Below are 20,515 nucleotides of genomic sequence, written 5' to 3' on the forward strand. Positions count from 1 at the left end.
CTGTGCCAGAAACTTGATCGTTATTATCCACACCAAGACTTATTTTACAGCACGAAATAATCTTCTCCCAACAAGGACTACATTCTCCCTGCTCTCCAAGTCCAAGCAAAGCTTCTTCCCGTTTCAGGAGACTCTGCCCTAAGCTGAACTCCCTCGTTTTTGGAACCTTATTGTTTGATTGATATCAGGCTGTGTTCTGTAGAACTTGATAATTGAAACCAATGGCTCCTCAGTCTGACCTCCTGGCTTGGAATTCTGGCTCTAACACTTGCGACTTAGACCTCTTGGTTTGAGCGTCAGTGTACGTGAACTTTCAGCCTCGTTAACCGCAGATACTATTATCACACCATTAGTTTTCTTCTGACACATCCTTCCATTGTATCCCTGCTTGCGTCATGTAATGAGACTATAAAGTGCTTTATTTTAGCCTGCCAGGAACCAGAGCCTGAGGCAAAGGTTGTGTGTGCTTGTGTGTGTGCACCTGTGGCTGATGTTTTGAGAAGCCACACCAAAGAGCTGGAGTTAGAGACTGGTGAGAACAGAACAGGGTGGAAAGTCAATTCAAGAGAAATTTGGACAAGAGCACTTATCCCACCAGGGTCTTCTGAGGAGTCACGGAGATTGCGTCTCAGAATTGTACACCTGGGACGTGGAAGAGGAGGATATTTGTCTAATGGCTCTGTCCCCCAAGTGGTTGTTGGGGCTCAGAAATCGATACTCTGAAATAGGGGGCTTCACCACGCTGAACCGAACAAGAGGCCTCAATGCCCTTCTGCTCTTTCCCCTCTGGGCTCTCAATTCTTAGTCTCTCCCCATGCACGGGAGGAAGCTGTTCTCTGAAGTGCCCTTATCGGCTGGAAGTCCAGACCCCCAAGGAAGAAAACCATCGCCCCTGCTCCCTTCCCTGTGCTTTTATTAACAGAATTCATTTTGCAGGAAGAGACTGAAGGCTGCCAAGATACCTGGATAGAATTTTGTCACAAACCACCATTTGCTGAATGGGTTTTGTATATTCTTCAAAGCCATTGAATTCCCCTAAGAATCATTTACTACCCCCTTAAAACCATCCCCACATCCCTATCTCCTTTTTCCCTAAGAAGAAGTGTGTCTAGCCAGCCATCTGTATCCACTGTGTGGTGGGCTAATTCTGCTGCGATTCTCCCCCATGCCTCATTCATAAATTTATATGCCTCCTTTCTTATTGGATAGGAAGAAAAGTTCTGAAAAGTGCAAAACATTTTTTTACTTTTTTTCTTTTTAACTAAATCCAACATCCTAACCTCAGGTTATTTACATCATAGTAGTATCTTCTAAAGATTGTACAAGTATCAGGAAACAGATAGCTAAGCTCTTGCCATTGTCACACGCAGGAATGTTTTCTGAGCTGTAGTTTTGATTTTTTTTTTTTTTCAATAAATTGAGTGAGAAACTCAACTGCCATTTGTCAGTTGATTTTCCATGAACCTTCAGAGGCTGAAGGGGAAGTTTTCCATTGGCCCCCACATGGTTGAAGATTGCCCCGAGGGTGTTAACCCCCTGGACCATCCAGGTTTTGTACATGTTAACAGAGCTGAGCGGGTGTCCATAGGCCTTCCAGAGAGGCAGGGATTCCCCCAGGATGAAAGCTCGAGGTACCTGGTGTAGCTGAGTTGAGGTGTTGTACAATTTCACCCAGGTACAGCTAGATATCTGGCAATGGCCAGATCAAAAAACCCCAAAGGTCAGACGGATTTAATCTATCATAAAATCAAGAGAGTACATGCAATTCCCATTTCTGTAAAATTCTGTATCTTTTTTGTTTTCTCATTCTGCAGTGTGAAGACGATGAGATTGTTATCTACCAACAGCATTGCACCAAAGTTGAAGCTGTGCTGATGAATGCATTCTGCAGCGCAATGCAAAATAAAGGCATTATTGTTTATCTTGGTACAGGCTAAAAGTTGAAATGCTGTTTTCGAGGATGAGGCGAGAAGCAGGTGGCTGTGACATAACGTAAGGACAAGCAGTCCAAAACACCAGAGAATGAGGCTCAGATTCCCAGCTCCGTCAGAACGGCTTCCTAAAATTCCCCCAAGTTCAGCCACCTCGTAAAACAGGGCTGAGATTGTCTCACACACTGAGGACCGTGCCATTCGAATCCTTCTGCTCCAGAATCCCCCACCTCCTGTAGCCTGGGAAAGAGGCTGATATGTGTGAAAACACACAAAACAAACCCAGAGGCCCGGCAGTGGGGAGGAGAGAAGCTCGGTTCTGTGCAGTCGGGCCTTGGTGCTTAGAGACCCATGACGATGGTCATAAAATACAAGGCCAGGCAGAAATTCCAAATCACTAGGTTAAATTCCATGTGGCAAAATCTGTATAAGGAAATCAGCATTTTATTTTTTGTTTCTTCCTACTCGGTTGGTAAAGAAGCTAAGTTCAGATACTATCATCTCATTGATTTATTGGTTTATTACACCATTGATAATCTTATTACAGTATTTATAAGCTTGATAAAGTATATAATTCAAAATTTGTATCAAAATCTAAAGAAAAACTTAAAAGCAAATTATATCAGTACGTTGAAGACCATTAAATATACTTAAGATAATTGAGTATCCTGAATTACATTTTAAAGAACTATTAACTATAATGCATTTGTATAATCTTCAAGTAAGAATCATCATCAATTTCATTCCCTTATGGAGTCCTGTCCTCCCATGTGCGTCCATCCATCTAGGAATTCCTTCTTAGCCTTAAATTTATTTCATTTTCCAGAAGATTCTATACAGGGCCCTCTACTCACTAGAGCAAGACCATCTTGAGCTCATCACATTTACGTAGTGTAATTACAAAGTACAAGGGTTCTAGCTCTGATCTCTCTTCCAAACTGAAATCAGTATTTTCATTTCCTTAAAAGACACTCTAATCCAGTGGGCTTGCAAGTTTTTACATTTCCTTAATCCTGGTCCTGATAATAAATAAGATATGTAATTTGCAAATAGATGTCTCCATTCTCTGTGTTATCTTTTTACATTCTTGATGGTTTCCTTTGAATCACAAGTTAAAAAAAATTTTTTTTTGAATCACAAGTTTTTAATTTTGATGGAGTCTACTATACCCATTTATCCTTTGGTGAGAGCATTGACTGTGCTGTCAGTGTCATAGCTAAGAAAAACATTGCCTAACCCCAGACACCTCAGATTTTATACAACCTGATTCAGGCTGGGGTTAGGTGCCATTTCTATGGGCACCCAGCACAGCACCACTCCAGCCGTGTCTCCTCTGCCTGCTGACTCTCTGCCACCCCCACTGAGCTCCAGGGCAGGCTCCACCGTGATCACTGTGTGCTCAGCGCCTGCTGGACACTGGCAGTGCCCTATGGATGCTGTTTGGGTAACAGGTGGACTGGGTCTTAGGTAACGTGGGATGGTGAGTCACGGCCACACTGGAGGGAAGCTTTGGTTTCTAGTGGAGGCAAACTTTTCAAGTATTCTATGTTCCCTCTGCTCTGACTCTGTGGCTTTGTGTTTGCTCTCTTACCACAAGTCTGCTGACTACACGGTGAAGAGAAATGCAAAAGAGATGAGATGGTGGTTTGTGTCGGTAAATTCGGATTACTGACCAAAGCATTCCCAACTGGTTCCCACTTTTATCTCTGTACAGCCTCTGACAGTGGCTGATACATGAATAACAGGGCCTACTGTGCGCCAGGTCCTATGTAAGATACTGTAACATGTCCTAACTTATTTAACCCCCCAAACAATACCTAGAATTAGGTTCTGGTATTAGCCCTATTTTATAGAGGTAGAAAGTGGGGTCCTGAGAGCAGCTACAGTCCACATCAAGAGAGTACACGCAATTCCTATCTCCAATATCCGCTCTCTTTACTGTTTTCAGCATTCAGTAAGCAAGGTTTCCAGCATTCAGCCCGGGGCAGCTGAGCTGTAGGCTCTGGCACCTTCACGCACTATCCTCTTTGACCAGCAGGATATAAATGGACTGTTTTTCGATATTCCTTCTGGGTTTGAGTTATACACATGAAGAACGCGCTCAGGGCTTGTGCTGAGTAGGACATCAGCTCTAATGAAGAGCAGTGGACGTCTGCCTCGAAGCCGTAAGAAGGGCTCGGTGGGGGACTTTAGTAGGCCGGGCAGATACGCCAAGGTCCAGTCACAAGGAGACATATACACCCTGTTAGCCAAGGGAGGACACTTTCACTTCTAGAACTTTCTGCTTTACATGAGATATAATTTTTCATGGCCTGTGGACAGTGAGAGTTATGTGAATAGTGTTATCTATGTTTTGAAATGATTTTGTGAAGTGATTACCAATCGGAAAGTACAGAACAAGCCAGATAGGGGAGGGCAGAGCCTGCCATAGCCCAGCCAGCTGGCCCAGATGCCGAGCCCTTAGACCATCAAAATAACCAAGTGTTTGGGTCAAGTTGAGAGGATTCCGGATATTTTCCCCTCTATTTTGGGGTCTTTTAAAATGATGACTTTTATAATAAAGAAGATAAACTGGAATTAAAGAATAAGAAATGTCTTCTCAGAAGAATGGATCCCGAAGTTACGTAACAAATGAGGATCCACCCTTTCACTGAACCGACTCGGGCTTCTGCTAAGAGCCCAGGGGCACAGCAGGGCAGCAGCTTCCCTTGTGATCGCGCCTCTGTGACCTGTTCAGAAGGAGCAAAGCACCTCCTCACAGAAAACAACAATAAAACCGGTCAGGCTTGCAAACGGTTCTCGAGCCGTCCGCCTCGTTTTTCTTTCCCCTTCTTCTGCCCTCTTAGCTTTTTCTCCCATCTCTGATAGTCTTTCTCTTCCCCATGTCCACTGCTCTTCAAGGGTCTTACCTGAAAAGTTTTCTGCTGGTGTCTAGACCTCCTTCCCTCCAGTAACAAAGCTCCTTGCTCCTTCCCTCCAGTAACAAAGCTCCTTGCTCCTTCCCTCCAGTAACAAAGCTCCTTCCAACCCTGAAAGCTCCCTGCAGTGGGAACACCTTTACATCTGTTTCTCCAAGTCTGGTTCCTCTCTCTCTCTGTGGGGGAACCAGCACCTCAGATTCAAACCAAAACCACCCCAGGGCATCCAAACCACCTCACCATCCGGTTGTCAGTAGCTTTCCATGGCTTGTAGAAAATCTCTGAGCCTCCTCAGTGTGACACTCAAGGCCCCTGCAGCCGACCCTACCGTACCTGTCTCTCTGCTCCCCAGCAAGATCCCTGGATCCACAGCACTGGGGCAACAAGACACACCAGGAGTGAGGTGGAGACGGGTCATGGCCTCACTCCCCCACATGTATGCTGTGTGACCTGGAATGGTGTCACGGCCACGCGCTACACCTCAGTTTCCTCATCTGTACCCACCCAGGAGTGGTGTTGGGATAATGTAATATGAAAACACGGGACCTGCCAGAATGCCTGACACAGGGCAGTCCCACATAAGTGGTAGCTATTGGCTGGGTGTGGTGGCTCACGAGTTCGAGACCAACCTGAGTAAAAGAGAGACCCCCATCTCTAATGAAAATAGGAAAACTAGTTAGAGTTGTGGTAGGCATCTGTAGTCCTAGCTACTCAGGAGGCTGAGGCAGGAGGATCAGTTAAGCCCAAGAGTTTGAGGTTACTGTGAGCTCTGACACCACGGCACTCTACCCAGGGAGACACAGTGAGACTGTCTCAAAAAACCCTCCAAACAAAACAACAACCACCACCAAGGGAGCTATTAATTATCAGTAAGCATTTAACCATTTCTCTGTGCACAGCTCTGTTCTAGAAACTTCTGCTGGAGACTATATTCTGCGTCACTGTCATTGATCTCAAAGCACAGATGGTCCATTTCTTACCTCTGTGCCAAATTCAGTCTCCAATTCTTTCACACTGGGACTCCGTAAGCGCCGAGGTCGAGGGGTGGGAATTTCCTGGAGCAACGCACTTTCTGCTTTAGACTAAAAAATCAGACAAAAAAATTACTGCTGTGTAACGTCAGGAGTGCTGTGAAAACCTCCGTGGCTATCTCAGTAGAGAATAATCAGTAAAAAATACATGCTACACCTCGTTAAAGGGTAGGAACAAGGTTTAGAAAAATGACTTTGAATTCCTAAGTATAATTTTCATCTGTGCCTATGCAAAAAACAACATTAACCTTGAAAAGCTGTGAGATAAATCGAATGGGATTCGAATGCATGCAGTTTGGAGCAAGTGAGACAAGGCCTGGGAAGCAGCAGTCAGCACCAAACAGAATATTCCTGTGGTTTCTCTCACCCTGGCTGCTTGTAATTTCTCCCTCATGCGTTCTCTCATGGAAAATTCTGCAAAGCCTGTTCTGGAAGCTGAAGGAATTGGAGGCAAGCCTAAAAAAATAAAGAGAAATTACTTTAAGACATTTCTTTCCCCTCATAGAGAAGATTAAATTTTAGAAAATAATGAGAGAATAATTTTATTTTGCAGATCCGGAACTGTGCATATGCAAATGCAAGATAATTTCCTAAGTCATCCTTCTGATGTAGGGAATAGGTGTCTTGGCTTCTCTGAGACTTAGAGCGAAAACCTCAGTCCTGCCAGGGACTGTCACCTTGACTAGCATAAGAATAATACGAATGGCACTTCACTGTTCCCAGCACACAGACACCAATTTCCCTTGGGAAGAAGCTCTCAAATTGGTTGAGTTGAGAAGCAGGCTTGTTGGGTAAATGAATGGCTGGGGAGGGTTGAACTTTCAACAGCGCTGATAACTTCCATCAGAGAAATCTTTTCCAGAGGCCCAGGCCTACCTTTTTGTACTTAGTACTGAATTTCTACATTAATATCCTGAACCATCAGGCAGCTATTGTGTGTCAGGCACTGTGATACCTGTGTTGAATACACTTTCTCATAGATTGTCAGGCTTTCCCCCCTGGGAAGACCCAGGTATTGTAGTCACCACAAATTGTGAAGACAAAAAGCCCCAAGGCTCTGTGTGCTGAGCAGGTGGCTCTGTCATCACCCCGTAGGGGTGGGGTGCTGGAGGTCTGCACCCATCTCTATCACCTCCAGTTCTCCAAAGCAGTGATTTTCCACTGGTATACCGCAAAAAGTTTTAAAGATCATTAATTAAACTACTTTTGAAAGAAGTTCAAAGCACAGTTAAGTATATACTTTTGACACTCTTTTTTGGGATCAACATTATTTAAGCATACCGTGGAAGTTTATAGGTTCAAGTGTGCCGTGAGACGAGACAGGTTGAAAACCACTGCTCTAAACCATTCCCGAGGAGGTAGAAATAAAACGTAGTCTTTGGGCAAACAGAACGTTAGGCTGGGTGGAACAGAGTGTCTCTACCAGGGTGGAGGGGGGACAGGAGAGGGAAGAAGGCCTTGAGGAGCAGGTTACGAGAAGCCTCTGATGTCACCTTAGGGAGTCTTAACCGCGTTCTCCAGGCTGTGCGATGTCCTGAGGTTCGAGCAGAGAGCAGTGAGCGCCAGCCGCATATTCAGGAGCTGCATGGGATGGTTGGGATGGAGTGTGTGAGGCACCGGGACCCTACTTAGGATGTTGTGCTTTACTAATACTTGTGTCCTGGGCCAGTCTCTCCAGGTCTTGATGACTTTAAAGACTTATGCCTAAAATTAATGATCTGTTTCTTTTGTTTCTATCACACCGCACTGGATTCTTAACTTTCTGTTCGACCAGTGCTGAGAAGTTGGCTCTGAAATGATGCTTTAATCAGAGAAACCAACATGTATGAATGGAAAGCAGATGTTAGTAATGAGGAAATTTATGTTCATGAGAAACTACGTAAGATCTGATTGGAACTCCCTGAAGACATGGTGCACAAGGGAGTCACAGGGAACGTGTGCACTTTTAGATGAGAGGTTTATTTGGTTTGGAGCTCATCTGTGCACAGTGAAATGCTTTACTTGGAATGTTACGATAATATGTATGTTTGAATAGCAAATTAGGATTTGTGCTGCTGCCCACCAGGAAGGTGGCACCTATGGGCCTGGGCTCTGAGTATAGTGTGGCCTCCCCACACTTGGAACCTTGTAGGAAAGCTTCAGTGTGGCAGAGAGTCCCAGGTTCAAGGTGAAGAGCTGGGCTGGTAGCACTGACTCCAGACCCTCAAGAGGTTTGGGAAATGAAAGGTCAAGGGGAGGAGTCAGACACCTGGACCCAGGTGAGACTTTCTGGTTAGAAAGTCATGGACTTTTGAAAATTAAATAAGATAATATCTGTAAAGATCTTAGCACAGTGCTTGCCAGCTTCCTGGCCTAGCTCAGAACATGGTGTTAAGTTCTCAGAGTTCAAATGGGCACGGTGGCTCATGCCTGTAATCCTATCACTCTGGAGGCCGAAGTGGGTGGATTGCTTGAGCTCAGGAGTATAAGACCTGCCTTGAACAAGAGTGAGACTCCGTCTCTACTAAGAAGAGAGAAATTATCTAAGTGTTACGGCACACACCTCCGTAGTCCCAGCTACTTGGGAGGCTGAGTTAAGAGGATTGCTTCAGCCAGGAGTTTGAGGTTGCTGTGAGCTGTGATGATGCCATGGCACTCTACCCAGGGTGACAGAGTGAGACTCTATCTCAACCCCCGCCCCCCCAAATTCTCAGAGTTCAAAGTTGTCAGATTGATTATCTGTCTGTCTCCTCTCTCTCTGTGGAGGGTAAGAGCCTCATGTAAACCAGTAAGTACTTAGAGAAAAAAAATAAAATGGAATCATGTGCATTTAAAAACCCCATAGCTTTCTCAGCATCAAGCATGAGTGCAAACGTCTTGTTACACATGGGGAGGCCAATGAGCCTGAGATTTTGTCTTGGAAGATACAGGTGAGTGGTGTTTGCAAGCTGGTCAGGAGGGAGAGCCCGGGGCTCCAGTCACACAGAGTATCAGCTCCAGCCCAGGTTAACAGGCTCCACCGCAGGCTCCCTTGCAACCCCCCTCTGAACATTTAAGAAGGGGCGGGTGCGAGGATGGTTAGACCTGTGAGGGTGGATCACGGGAACACACCACAGTGACAGAATGACGGGCGCTCCAATCTGTGGTGGCAGTCGCTCGACTTCACTCTGCCCTGCTCCTTCCCAAGTCTACTCTCAGCGCAGTGGCTGTCAGCCTCTGTCTCACGTGGGTCCTGGGCTTGCGCCCTCCAGCAATGCTGGTCTCACTGGGCTGGAAAGTTGAAGGGTCCAGGAGACTGGGCTCAGCTCCTCTTAACTTCTGGTTTCACATCCTTCCTCTTCCTCCCCGCTCACCCTCTTTCAGCCGCCATGGCCTCCTGGCTGATCCTTAAATATACCAACTGGTGTTTCATGTTGTGAAAGAGTCCCCCTGTGGACATCTCTCATTTCCTTTTTTTTTTTTTTTTGCAGTTTATTGCCGGGGCTGGGTTTGAATCCGCCACCTCTGGCATATGTGGCCGGCGCCCTCCTCCTTTGAGCCACAGGTGCAGCCCCATCTCTCATCTCCTTGTATACACAGACCTGCCCAGCTCGGTCTTCCTCTTTCTCTCCAGCACTTCTCCCACCTGCCTCCTGTGGATTTATCCTGTTTATGTCATTTATTTTCTCTCTTTCCTTCTGCAACTGGAATAGAAACTCAGTGGTGGTATTAAGGCATTCTGTCCGTCTTATTTTATAAATAAAGAAACTGAAGTGTAGGGAGGTTGGGGAACTTGCCCGAGTGAGGAAGGCAGGTAGAGACGGGGATACCCACCCTAGTCTGATGCCAAGCCATGCAACTTAATTGCTGCACCTTGATTGTCTTTCAGTTGCAAGCTTAAAAAAGAGACAGGTGGAGAACTTTCACCATGGGAACCAAAGCTCAGGGATGCTCAGCTGATCAGGACGCATCTGGAGGCCAGGGAGGAGTCCACCAAAGCAGACAGTTTGGAGAAGCGTGATCAACACAGCAGGAAGGGGCCAAATTGCTTAGGGTCTTAGGGTCCAGAAAAATTACACAGTGTGGATTTTATGTAATCCTTATTCCAGGTTACTGAGCAGAAAAGTGAGATAAAGAAGAGTTTTAAAGAAAGGTTCGTGTGATAGCTTTAAAATAGATTCAGGAATTCTTTGACAATTCTTCCTTCAAAAGGTAGAGTCCTTAAATGAAAGTTGTGTTTAGGGAGTGGCCTCTAGCAAACGGTACTGGTGTCTGGTTTGTAGGATGGAGTCAGAAAAGATTGCTGCTTCCTCCTGGCCTGGACCCACTAGTGTTTTCAGCACTCACATTTGTATATTTCAAGCCCTCCTCTGGGGTGCTCTTCACCTAAGTCCCTCCCACTGAGACTTTTACACACTGTCTGTGCTCCTCCGTCACCTCCCCAGCCACCCTTGCCCCACTCAGGGTTCCACTGTTCTCTGGGCTTGACCCAGCACTCACCATTCCATGCCCCTGGCCCACTCTAAGGGGTGCTGGGCTAAGGAACATCTGTCCTGCTGCCCTAGCTGGTGTTGACTTCTCATTTCTGACTGATTCCCGGCCACACAGGACCCCCATTCACCAGGCTCTCCAGATCTCCCATCCAGGGTTGTTCTCCCTACATCTTGGTTCATCAATGAGGCCAGATCAGCAACAGCTTTCAGCTCCATCCAGGGCTGCCTAGCTATAGACCAGTCACAACCTGGTGCCAGTAGGCAGGTCTCAGCCTTGTGTCCAGAAATAATGCTGCCTTTTTTCTTTATGAGTAATTCATCGATTATGACTCTTTTTTTTTTTTTTTTTCATGGTTAAAGACTGCTTTATTGGTGGCAGTTAGTACAAGTCAATAAATATTGATCCCCAAAGAAGAGCTCAGTTACTCATCAGTTTACTGGTCCATACAGAGCTAAATGAAAGTGAACCACGTGATCACTGGGATGACTGAAGTCAATCCTGCTTCTTGGGAAATGAAGCCATAGCCAGCTGATATATGGCATATGCTGTTCCACCAACTGTAAGAACCATGGTGACTCTATATAGGAGGGCATCAGCCAGCCCACCCTTTAGGTGAACTGGAATCCCATTATCCTCCTGAAACAGCTTTTGCTTCTCTGGAACTTTATTTTCAAAATGCCTGCATGAAGCAGTGCTTATGGTCCTCTGCGAAATCTGACGGAGAGCCAACAAATTCCGCAGCATCTTGCCTCAGTTACTGCCCACCAACCGCGACAACCGAACACAGAGAACCAAAAGCGATTATGACTCTTATCTCACTCTCAGATACCTGGGTTATTGTGCATTTATCTAATGCTCTGTAATATTTAAAATACTTCCATTGTATTTTGAACTAATCCTCACAATCACCCCCATGGTCATAGTGGACAATATTTCCCCCATTTTTTTTTTGCAGTTTTTGGCTGGGGCTGGGTTTGAACCTGCCATATCTGGCATATGGGGCCGGCGCCCTACTCCTTTGAGCCACAGGTACTGCCCCTCCCCCATTTTAGAGATCAAGAAATACTCCATTTTTTTATGCCACAGAGCCTTTATCACTGCCCACCTCCTCTGACATTTTTCTCCCTTGATTTCAAAATAAATAGCTAAATATCCAATGGTCATGCTAAGGACTGAATTGTGTTTGCCCCTCCAAATTTATATGTTGAAGCCCTAATTCCTAATGTGACTTTATCTGGAGACAGGTAATTAATTAAGGTCAGATGAGATGTTAAGGGTGGACCCCTGACAGAACTAGGGTTGTGACCTTGTAAGAAGAGGCCCTAGCACTGCCTTGCTGCAGGCACCAACTGCACATAGGGCAAGATGGCGGCCACCAGCCCGCCGGGAAGGAGGCTCTGCCGGACACTGACCACACGCCGGCCTCCGGCCTCCAGACTCCAGCACTAGAAGAAAAACACATCCATTGTTGTTTAAGCCACCCAGTCTGTGCTATTTTCTTATGGCGGCCCGAGCTGACAAGTTGTAATCTTAGATAATAAATAATTTTGAACATTTTGAAAAGAAGCAGCCACATGAGATAAATTTTTGCTCTGTTTTTACTAATTCATAACAGCTCTCCTTGTATCATTGCTCTTAGATTGGAACCACATTTTTCCAACCAAAGACTCAGCTGGCTTCCAAAGCCCTCCAATTCCCAACAGTTACTTTGTTTCCCTGCTCTGCCACAGGGAAACAGTGTAACGAGGGTGTAACCCTTATGTAACAGCTGAAAAGCGTAACATTTCTCTTGTCCAATCCACTTTTTATGAAAAGCAACAAATCAGGGGTCCTTATATCCCTACAGTGATGGGATCATGAATAATGTTCACCCAAGTGAGGAAAAGTAAATACTGTAAATACAGAGCGAGTTCTTTGGAAGGGATGGAAGGGGGAAGGGAGTGTGTGTGTGGAGAGAAGTACAGGTGTCCTCAAGGGCAAGGTCACTAAGAGCCTCAGAAATCCGATTCAAGCCCCACTTTGTAGACAAAAGTGTCCCTAACTAGGTCTATATCCTCTGAATGTCTACATATTTAATTTCTATTCCAATAAATGCTTCCTAATTTGTGTGGTTATAGAAACATATCCTGAAGCTGTGTGTTCTGTGTCCCAGGCAGAGCAGCATGGCCAGGCGTGGACAATGTCACCCACAAAACCCCTCACTTTTCTCAGAGCTGAGCTCACAGTAGGCAGTTAGATCAGCTGAATAAAAAAATAACACTTATGGGCAGTGCCTGTGGCTCAAAGCAGTAGGGCGCCGGCCCCATATGCCGGAGTTGGTGGGTTCAAGCCCAGCCCCAGCCAAAAACTGCAAACAAAACAAAACAAAACAAAACACTCACTCCGTGGGCCTCGCCGGGTTGTCATACTCAGGAGGCGAGTCTGGGGCTCCTCCTGGGCTGGCCCCTGCAGGCTGTCAGGGTGGGATTCTTCGGATACCATTTTTTCTGGGTTAGGGGTTGGTGGCTGTGGGCAGAAGGTTGAAAGTTCAGAGACTTCCAGGGCTTTGGTGGGGATGGTGGGTCACCCATGAGGGGATGGGCCTGAGTGCTTCCCAGATCTGGACAACTGGAGTCCCTGTCACCTGAGTCACTGTGGACACCCCCCCCCCCCAAGTTTCTACAGGATGTTTCTTATGAAACCAGCAAGGCATCCCAAAATAACACGATAATTTTCCCTTTTTCTAGGTAAAATGTGCAGAGCTCTACAGAAATTTGGAGGAAAGGGAAGCAGGAAAATCATAATCAATTTATTCTCAAACCCAAGTAGTGTGGGAACAGCAGCTAAAGTGTCACTGGACGATCCAGGTCAACCCTGGTCCACTGTTTGGGTACATCTGAGAATAGTCTCTGGTTCCCCAAAATCTCAGAGGAGGAAACAGTAACCCCTGTTACTGGAGTTACTGCACAGGGGGTGGCACGGGAAGAGAGGGGACGCCTTTGAGGCTAGACCGACCACTGCTTGCCTCCAAACTCAGATTGGCTGTGCGAATTGGGGCAAGTCATTTAACTTCTGTGCACACTGCTGGTTCACCAAGATGCCTGTACGTAGGAGGCATTGTGCAAAGCGCAGAGATTCTGATTTAAAAAGCTGGACTGGGGTGGCCCTTATTAAGGGAATCTTTAACAAAACTATTCCTTAGGTGACGTGTACTGTGGCTGGGGTTAGGAAATGCTGAACGAGGTTTCTTGCAATGCCCCCAAAAGAGACGGTACCCGTCAAGTTCCAAGCCCTGCCGGTAAGTGCTGAGCAACGGAGGGTCATTCTGCTCCCTTTCCCAGCTCTGCCCCTTCCTTCCTCCTCTGTCTAAGCTGCATGCTGGCCTTGGCCCTGGTCACCTGCCGCTCCCGGTGCCAGAGACTCGATGGCTCGGGGCTTGACCCATTCTGTCTGCTGCCTCGGTGGCCCCCTGCCTGGGTTGCTGAGCTGCACACGGACCCTGCTGGCAGGGGTGAAAGCTTCCCTACTGCATCTGGCCTGGGACTCTCCTGTCTCTAAGAGTGGCTCAAGAGACTGGCCCACGTGGCCAGGCAGGGCCTCTCCACCCACTGGGTGGCTCCCTCCCAGCCTGCAAGCAAGGCTGAAGGCCACTCCTCTGCCCGGCTCGCTCAGCAGCAGTGTGCTGGCCAGAGCTCTCTCCCCTGACTGGACTCTCCCTCCCGCGCCCTCTGCTCGTCCTCTCTTCCCATGCCACCACTTTGTGCAGGCAGCCCCTTCACGTGACTGCAGGCTCAAAATGGCGCCCTCCCTCTTTCCTGCTGGTACCTCCAGTGTTCCTGGCAAACCGCCCATCCACAGCAGCTGCCCCCTGCCTCCCTTCTCAGAGGACATCTTACCAAGGCGACTGACTTACCTTGCAAAGATGTGCCTTACGTGAGATGCTGCCAGCCTAGGCGGGAACTCCCACAGCGGGCGGGGGAGGAGCTGGCCTATGCTAAGGGGAATTCAGGCTGGGAGTTGGAGGGAGTTCTCCAAGCTTTGTAACCCTGTACTGCCATCTACTGCCTTTTTAAGCTCATGGCCTTCAAAGAGAACACTTAAAAATAGACTTCTCTTTTGGAAATGGGAGAATACAACTTAGAGGAAAAATGTTCCCAGCACAGACCCCAGATCCTTACTGTGAGGACCACCCAGGAGCCCTCACACCAGAGTCCTACACTCTGGACCATCCACCCGCCTCCCTGCCTCACAGTCCCCCAGAGCAGCCAGACATTGGCACCCAGAGGAGGGCCCTTCCCTTGGTGGAGTCGCTGTGGCCCTGGGGTGCAGGCAGAGTTGATCAAGGGCAGGAGGCACAGACACAGCCCTTGTCACTTCCCACCTTTTTCTTTCTTGGCTGTCGCGGAGCCTTTGAATTCTTCTTCTGCTTTCCCACATCTGCATCCTCATCGTTTTGAGTGAACTCCTTTGTTAAAAGGCAAATGGAAGAGGGAAAGAATCATAAGAGGGACAGACAGACGGGAATGCCTTTCCAGTGTCAAGTTAAAATCACCATCTTGACCTTGGATCTCCACTCACTAGTAGATGTGAGGGACGGACTGCAAACGCAATCCAGGCAGCCATGTGGACATGTTCCCGAAAAGGTGTACCCAAAATGAAATGTCCTAAGTGGGATGGTTGGAGCTGCCTTTTTTAGGCCTTTCTTCATGCATAGAGCATTTACTGAGCACTTACTCTGTTCCACATACTATGGGCCCAGAGATGAATTCAACACACTCCCCAGCTCTCAAAAGTCACAATCTAAGAAAAAGTGACTAACACATGATCTTTCCAGGACAGATAGAGGACCACAACCCACGACTGTCAGCTGGGATTTCACAAATTATGGTTTTCTGCTTCACAGCCTTACTAGCTATTAAGAAATAATGATGTTTCTTGTTAAATCACCATGAAGGTTTCAATATAAAGGAAATTTTGGCAGATCTTTTTGAAAAGGGAATGATCTTCAGACGGTAAAACTTCATTTTCTTTTTCCACATTGTACTTTCTAATGTGTTAGCTGGAAGGTGTTAGAGGGGAAGACCCCAAACCACCCAACCTCTAAACTTTCTAGCCCTAGAATTTTATAAATGGGGCATGAGTGCCTCGGGGTGAGTGCGACATTCAAGATAAACGCAGAACCTCACACTGGCACAGCTAATTTATTAGACTGGGGGGGGGTTCCACCTAAAACTGGGAATTTTATATACTGAAACAAAGTTGGAACACGAAGCACGGATTTTAAAGATGTAAGATTTTAAAGACAGATCATATAGGTTTCTGGACAAGACTACAGCTTCTCCAGATCCCCTTGGGCAATGGGGTTAGGGTTGATGTGAACTTCAATTACAGAGCTGGGAACTGGGATCCCAGCCAGAGAGTGGGCTTGGTTGGGCTTTTCTTGGTCCCTGGCCCTGACCTGTCAGAGTCATCCTCTGAGTAGAAGCATCGTCCCCCTCTGGCCTTCTCCAGGGCCTGCCAGATCGGGGATGTTCTTAGCTCAGGGATTCACCCACCTAGGTTCAAGATGATAAGAATATTGAGGTGTGCAACTGCGACGTATCTGCCTGCTTCTTAATTCAGTTCTTAGTTTTTACCGGCTTAGAAGGGACTTGTGAGACGTCTATGTCATCTTTTGCTTTCCAATAATGTTTTGATGCTTGAACTTCAAAAGTCCTCCAGTGGGGCTTCAAAGGAGATGGAATGTCAATTCCACCAGGGGCGGGGCTCTGTTCATGGCCCGCTCCCCAGGGACTGGAGGTTCCAGACATATTTGTTGCATGAATGAGTAAAGAAATAAAGATTTATGTGATCTGTCAGCACTTGATGTCTTGCTTAAAGCTGGCCTGCATGGTTTCATAACGAGTTCCCTCAGTCTTTCTGAAGCCCCGCATTGGAGACAAGACATCACCTTATTTCTGTCTCTGTGGTTTCAAGCTGGTGAGCCCTTGAGCCTGGGGAGAAGTAGGAGGAAGAGGGAAAATCTCTCTTCTACACGGTCATCTCTGGACTGTAGACGCCTCCCTTCCCTGGCTTGGGCATTGCTTTAATGAGCTCGAACTAGCAGGACACCACGGACAGTGGATTTTATCAGCAGTTATAATCTACAATTGTTATCTCCATTCTGAATTTCTTCAGAAACCAGTATGCTTCTGATAGACTGCAGTCCAGTCGTAGGTAGTTGCTTAGAGCCACCAAGTGTCAGTCTATTAAATGGTGACAGAACAGAACGCTTCCAGGTAGAGGCATGATGGGGAGGGCCTGCAGGGCAGTATCCCGTGACCGCCCACCCCCACCCCACCCGACCCCACCCTTCTGTGTGCCTTTAGCAGGTGTGTGTTCAGTTGAGCTACATTTGGCCTGAGGACGTGGCCCTACTCTGGGTCCCTGCTCACCAAACTGCAGCCTGACTGAGCAGCAGCTGAAAGCCGAACCAAGTTGTCTATCTTTGTACACAGCGGAGTCTCAGCTACTCACAGCAGCTCAGCTTCCGTCAGCCGCAGGTCAACTCATCCTCATCGGATGGTTTTGGAATAAGGCAGCACAGGCTGTGACCAGTCACTTACGTTGTTCCCCCCAACAGACACCACAGAGCCGACCCATTCACACACTGTTCTTTGCTCAGTTAAACTTTGTCGAGTTCAATTTGTCTAAAAGTTTTCCTCTTAGTGTGTGTGCTAAATTCCTGTTACTGGCCTGCCTTCAATGTTACACTGTGTTCTCTTCACAAACGCGGTATAACATCGATGGTCACACACACACAACAGGGGGCTTCTGAGCGGCCACTTACCTCTGTAATTATCTTCACTTTCTCCTCCCTGGGATTCATTTTGGCTGTGAAGGATCCCTGACTGAAAAAGAACAATGAAAAAGGCAGGTGTGTTGAAACTCATGAAACGTCATTCTTGTCATCGTGGGCACACCGGAAGCGGGCCGTGGTGGTGGGTGAGTGTTAGAGGTGAGTGGACTTCCTGCGCCCCAGGAAGGCTTGCAGCCCCCCAGGAAGGATGCCGTTGCCCTGGGCCCCCATGGCGTCACCGTGCCGTGGAGGTGGGTGACCTTGGTTGGAATGACTCCTTCACAGTTTCTCCTCTCTCGCCCTTCCTCACTCTCTGCCCTGAATCGTGCCTCTCATTGCATTGAGAAAACGGAGGCTGCCGTGTCCCCTCTGCTCTGCCTCACTGGGTCACGTTCCCCCCAGCGTCCCCCGCTCCCATCCGGCACCCGCTCTGCGGCACACTTGCCTGATTTTATCCCCTCCTCCAGAGTTTGACTCCAACAGCCCCCAGCCTTTTGTCTCTGGGATCATTTATTCCCATGCCGTCAGCTCATTCCTGAGCGCAAAAAGTGCTCTCACTTGTGCCTTCCCTCCCTTCACTTCACTTCTCTCTCTAGCTGTTGCTTGAATTTTCAACCTTTACAGGAGAATCTCTCAAAAACCTTCCCTGTCTTTCCAATCTGTTTGTGTGTGTGCGTGTGTGTGGGGGGGTCTACTCTGCCCTGACGTTGCTCTTGTCAGTATCCCCAGCGCCCCCTGCATTGCCACATCCGGTGATCAATTCTCAAGCTTCTTCTTCCTCCACCCTGCAGAGGCATTTTTTTTTTTTTGAGACAGAGTCTTACTATGTCACCCTTGGTAGAGTGCCATGGCGTCACAGCTCACAGCAATCTCCAATTCTTGGGCTTAAGCGATTCTCTTGCCGCAGCCTCCCCAGTAGTGCGGACCACAGGCGCCCACCACAACGCCCCGCTTTTGTGGTTGTTTTTATTGTTGCAGCTGTCATTGCTGTTTTAGCTGACTGGGGGGCCAGGTTCGAACCCACCATCCTCAGCATGGGGCTGGTGCCCTAGCCAATGAGGCACAGGCACCGGCCAGAGGCATTTTTGATGAAAGCGACCCCTCACTACCTTTTGAGACTTTCTTCTGGGCTTCTGGGATACGTTCTTCCCAGTTTTCCTCCTGCCCACGGACTGTTCCTTCTCCACCCACTTTTCTGGTTTCTCTTCATCGTCCAGACCACAAAATACTGGAGTGCGCCTTGGCTCGGCTCTGCCTGTGCCCGTTCCTCGGAACATCTCCTCACGCCTCTTGGCTTTAACTACCATCTAATACCTGCTAAATTTACACCCTGGATTCAAACAGCTGCCTGGAATTCCCCACTCAAATCCTTGGAGCACCCGTACTTGGCTTAGTGTGCCCCAGGGAAGTCCCCTGCCTCCCCTCGGGCTGCCTGGGCTGCAGCTCTCCTGGGGCAATGCACAGCATCCACTTTGCTCAGGCCGAAAGCCTGGCAGAGTCTTAGCTCCCCTTTCTCTTTCTCGTGTTACACCATGCTCTATCCCTGCCAGCGTTGGCTTCAGATGGAGTCAGGATCCAATCACTTCTAAGCACCTCCACCACTGTCACACGGTCAAGCACCAGCCTCTCTTGGGAAGACTCCTGAAAGGAACTCCTCATATCTTGGTTTCCCACAACTGCTTGCCTGCTGTGTTGAAGCCAGAGTGGACTTTTGAAAACTGACATGACCATTGTGACATTCTTCCCCTCAGAATCCTCCAGTGGCATCTGCTTGTCAACATCATAAAATCCAAAAACCTCTCAAAGCCTACAAGGTCCTATGTGATTTCGAATCCTTGTGCCTCAGGACCTTTGCATGGCCGTTCCTTCTGCCTAGAAGTCTCTTCCCAAGATACTTGCATGCGGCCTTTCTCTCTCTTTTCCCACGCCCCTCAGGTCTGTGCTGAAATTTCACAACACAGTGATAGCCACCCCCCCAACCTCATCTGAAACTCCCTAACTACCTCATGATGAGATTTATTTTTTCACAGTACTATCACTGCTCAACATATATACTTGTGTGTTACTGTCTGCCCCTCCCCATGAGAATATGGCAGAGGGCAGGAGCATCATTTTGTTTATGATTTACCCCCAGAGCCCAGGACTTTACCACCATTCTCACTAGTGTATATCTGTCAATGAATGACTAAGCCAGGACTTGTTGGTGGCGTCCCCATGACACGTCCTAGGAGTCTTTATAACTCTACTGTCCCTTTTTAGGCTGCTGTGAAGATTACATGAGAGAACACGGTGGGTTGGGGGTGGAGGGAAGCAGCAGGCACAGACCAGCAGATTGGAAGCTCTTCCTAATATCCCTGGGATCCAAATCTTAACTGGGTCATTTCAGCAGCTCATCCGAGGTGCTCAGGTGGCCTCACCCAATGGGGGAATTAGCATGTTAGGGAGAAACGAAGCATCTAAAACTCTACTGCCTCCTAGACAGACCTCCTCCCAGGGTACAAAAAGTAGAGAAAGGGAAATAAGAAAAGCAGCCAAGGGAGGGGTGAGAAGGTGCCCCAGAGCGCGAGGAGGGAGAGTGTGCAAAGGAAATTCGAAAGAGGCAACTCTGCTCATGACGAGCTGGAACCAAAGAGCAGCAAAATGTCGTAGCAGATATTTCCCTTGTCATAGTAGTAAAATATAGGTTCTCTCTGAGTTAAAAGAAATACCGTATGTAAAAGAAAAAAGTAGAAATAGAAAATGAAAAATGGAATAGGATTCTTTTCTTTCCTCTTCGTTCTTTCCTGATTATTACCTTCAAATGAGTTTCTAAGGAAATCACATGACACCCAACTTTATTTTTCTGTGAACGCTGTTGCTAAGAAAAGGTAAAGCAATCCTGCCTGACTTTATATGCAACTTGTCATCATCGTAGTCACTGGGCACTTGTTAATGCATTCCTGCTGGTGACATCAGAATAGCCATGATTTGCTGCACACTTAAGATGTTTTGCACTTTCTGACAATTAAATTTGCGAACTTGGCACCATGCGCTTACATTGGCAGCCCTGTGCAGACCACTCCGTGAGTTTCACGCCCTTGGGATGGCAGTGTCTCACAGCTGTGTTGGTGTTGAGTGACATTCATTACTGTTGTTACATGTTTTTGTGTGCCCTACAATGACAGCTCTGATGGTCATTCCAGAAAAAGAGTTCCAAAATTGCTTTGCAATGTAGGCTAGGTGCTGGCATCAGCGTGTAGCTTCCCGAGGGAGTACTTTAAAGGTGGCTGTAGCGATATTCGGCAATGAGGGATGCAGCACTTTATCTAGGATGAGTTTGTGAACTTAATTGTCATACCTCCTATATGTTTTCTTTACTCATCACAA

The 20,515-nt window shown here is 47.4% G+C and overlaps 2 protein-coding genes across 7 annotated transcripts in view; both read right to left on the reverse strand.

Moving 5' to 3' along the window:
- CC2D2A (coiled-coil and C2 domain containing 2A) overlaps positions 1-20,515 on the reverse strand; it is a 95,588-nt gene that overhangs the window by 72,794 nt on the left and 2,279 nt on the right. For 4 of the 6 annotated variants that reach the window (XM_053577458.1, XM_053577457.1, XM_053577456.1 and 1 more), the window contains exons 2-6: positions 17,141-17,201; positions 14,693-14,776; positions 12,714-12,837; positions 6,248-6,336; positions 5,830-5,931 (exon numbers count right to left, since the gene is read on the reverse strand). In XM_053577458.1, coding sequence (XP_053433433.1) covers positions 5,830-5,931; positions 6,248-6,336; positions 12,714-12,837; positions 14,693-14,776; positions 17,141-17,179 — 438 coding nt within the window. In that variant the 5' untranslated portion in view covers positions 17,180-17,201. The other 2 variants (XM_053577459.1, XM_053577460.1) reach the window with 2 other exon arrangements.
- LOC128575805 (cytochrome c oxidase subunit 7A2, mitochondrial-like) lies at positions 10,664-11,126 on the reverse strand. The gene has a single exon (XM_053577461.1). It carries the CDS (start codon positions 11,074-11,076, stop codon positions 10,825-10,827), a length of 252 nt encoding a protein of 83 aa, XP_053433436.1. The 5' UTR covers positions 11,077-11,126; the 3' UTR covers positions 10,664-10,824.

This window comes from Nycticebus coucang, chromosome 23 (genome assembly GCF_027406575.1).
Source record: "Nycticebus coucang isolate mNycCou1 chromosome 23, mNycCou1.pri, whole genome shotgun sequence".
Classification (NCBI taxonomy): domain Eukaryota; kingdom Metazoa; phylum Chordata; class Mammalia; order Primates; family Lorisidae; genus Nycticebus; species Nycticebus coucang.

What these genes read in the sequence shown, in the direction of transcription:
- LOC128575805 (XM_053577461.1), bottom strand. Translation starts at nt 11,076, where the DNA reads ATGCTGCGGAATTTGTTGGCTCTCCGTCAGATTTCGCAGAGGACCATA.